The 2,500-nt window shown below is 39.9% G+C and overlaps 1 protein-coding gene and 1 long non-coding RNA gene across 2 annotated transcripts in view; one reads left to right on the top strand and one right to left on the bottom strand.

The window, feature by feature from the left end:
- The window catches only part of LOC310719689, a 154,481-nt gene extending 154,157 nt beyond the window's left edge, over window positions 1–324 (bottom strand). Inside the window, exon 1 of the long non-coding RNA XR_014531553.1 lies at window positions 252–324. This is a non-coding gene — a long non-coding RNA (uncharacterized lncRNA). The remainder of the gene's footprint in view (window positions 1–251) is intronic.
- The window catches only part of tmtopsb (teleost multiple tissue opsin b), a 6,215-nt gene extending 5,282 nt beyond the window's left edge, over window positions 1–933 (top strand). Inside the window, 1 exon segment of the mRNA XM_083529640.1 lies at window positions 634–933. Coding sequence (XP_083385766.1) covers window positions 634–801 — 168 coding nt within the window. The 3' untranslated portion in view covers window positions 802–933.
- The last annotated feature ends 1,567 nt before the right edge of the window (window positions 934–2,500 follow it).

The raw sequence follows: 2,500 nt of genomic DNA, 5'->3' as shown, positions 1-2,500 counted from the left end.
ACATTATATAATTATTTTCCTTTTGCTTGTCAGGAAGCTGGGATCAGAGGTAAGGTCATGATACCCCTGGAGCAGATAGGATCCAGGGCTCAGCGGTGGCAGTTTGGCATGGCAGCGCTGGAGCTTGAACCTATGACCTTCTAACCTTCTGATCAGGAACTCAGGGCTGTAAATATTGAGGCAGATTTACCCCTGAGATAATGGAGAACTTTCCAGGAACGTTTCACTAATATTTTATTGCACATATACACACACACACACAGACACACACACACACACACACACACACACACACACACACACACACACACACACACACACAGGGAATATGAGATTTGGTGTTTCTTGAGGAACTGTAGTTGACTGTACGTATACATGGATCTCAGGTGTATACTAAGGTCACTACATTTTCTCAGGGGATTTTAATATCATACATTTATTTGTGTTTTCCGTCTTCTAACAAACTCATCATGATCTCACTTCAAACTTTTAAAGGTTCCTCCAGAAGGGTCACACTTGAAGAACCAGCCATGTCAATTTTGACTTTTTAAATCAGTGATGATTATATGAAGCTGCACTTAAACTTCTCATCAGTTTCTCTCTTTTCTTCCTCATGTGTGTGTTTGGTGTCAGTTCTTCAGGTGCTTCAGAGATCTGCTCATGTGTAGATCTACAGATCGAGGATCAAACTACAAAATCTCTTCCAAGATACAAAGTCTCTCGGGATATTTAGACAAGCCCCCGGTCATGGTCCTGCTCCGTGTCCAGATGTCATCTGCAATCCAGACAGCAACAAGCTGAAGAACAGCTCGGAGCTGGAAACACCATTTCCTGCAGCTCCTGGAAGCGTAAAGCCGCCCGTCTCACTCATAGTCCACTACAATGGATGAGCAGACACACACCACAGACGTAGACTAGTTTCTGAAGCTCACAGTGAGCAGGCAGAAGGCAGTAAGAAGTCAGTGATGAGAACATGACTGAGAACTGAGACATTCCTGATCACCTGATCATCATCTTCTTTTCTCTGCTTGTGTTCTACATGGTGGATCTTCAGTCTGGATACATTCATTAGAGAACATTTTAAATTTGTTTTGTATTAATATATTAATATGATGAGGTTCAGTTACAGTGTGACACTAAAACAGGTCGTAATAATCACTAGTTTTTACTTTTTACTGAACAACTCGACTCCCCAAATACGATTCTGCACATTGGGTTTGATGGAACCTGATCCACGAGTGTTCCTCATGTCAGGATTGAACTTCAGACTTCAGATATGTTAATAAGAGTAAGTGAGTGAGTGAGTGAGTGTGTGAGTGAGTGAGTGTGTGAGTGAGTGTGTGAGTGAGTGTGTGAGTGAGTGTGTGAGTGAGTGAGTGTGTGAGTGAGTGAGTGAGTGAGTGAGTGAGTGAGTGAGTGAGGTGAGTGAGTGAGTGTGTGTGTGTGAGTGTGTGTGTGTGTGTGTGAGTGTGTGTGTGTGTGTGTGTGTGTGTGTGTGTGTGTGTGTGTGTGTGTGTGTGTGTGTGTGTGTGTGTGTGTTTTCAGATCTTTTCAGACGACTGATGTTTGGATCAGAAGGATTTAAATTGTAGAGTAAAGGAATGATTTATTCATAGAGAAAAAGAAGGAATGAAGAAAAATATGAAGGACAGAAATAGAGGATTTGTGACACATTTTTCTCACGCACCACACACACACACACAAACACACACACACACACACACACACACACACACACACACACACACACACACACACACACACTTTTTGGCCTTAGATGTCAAGGAAATGAATTCACATTAAATTTCTGTAACTGTAGGCAGCTGAGGTTTTAAAAGGCATGAAGACAAACTGCAGAACTTTTTTCCCCAAAATAAATTTATATGAAAATCTTTCAGAAAACCTTTTAAAGTTTTGATTTTATTTATAAAAGTTTTATTTATATTCTGTTAAATGGATTATTTTCGCTCAATCTCAGTCTTGAGGAATCAGAGCTTCCATTCGAGGCGTCACCAAATATTAATGATTGTGTGTCAATACTTTAAAATCCTGTAAATCTCGGATCAATAAAGAGAAGAATTCTGATGATTTGGGACGTGAACCTGCTCTGGTTTGCTCTGTGCAGAACATCACTGAGATCACGTGTCTATCATTCAGTATAAAATCCTTCACAAGGAAACGTCACCTCCCACAATCACAGGAACACAAACATCATTCCTGATAACAGCATGTCCTGTCTTATTGTGTTACACTACTACAGTTGTATTGTTTTGTTGTGTTACTGTGTTACAATGTTACTGTTTTATTGTGTTACATGTTAGTTGTCTTCTTTACTGTGTTGCAGTTACAATGTTACTGTTTTGTGTTTATTGTGTAACAGTTGTTCCGTGTTACACATTTTTGTGTTACAGGTTTAAGATGCAGTTTTATTGCACTGCAGTTGTTACCGTGTAACAGTTTAATTGTGTTATTGTTGTATTGTGTTATTGTTGTATTGTGT

Source organism: Silurus aristotelis (assembly GCF_946808225.1).
Source record: "Silurus aristotelis genome assembly, chromosome: 25".
Taxonomy (NCBI): Eukaryota; Metazoa; Chordata; class Actinopteri; order Siluriformes; family Siluridae; genus Silurus; species Silurus aristotelis.
This window is presented reverse-complemented; position numbering and strand designations above follow the sequence as displayed.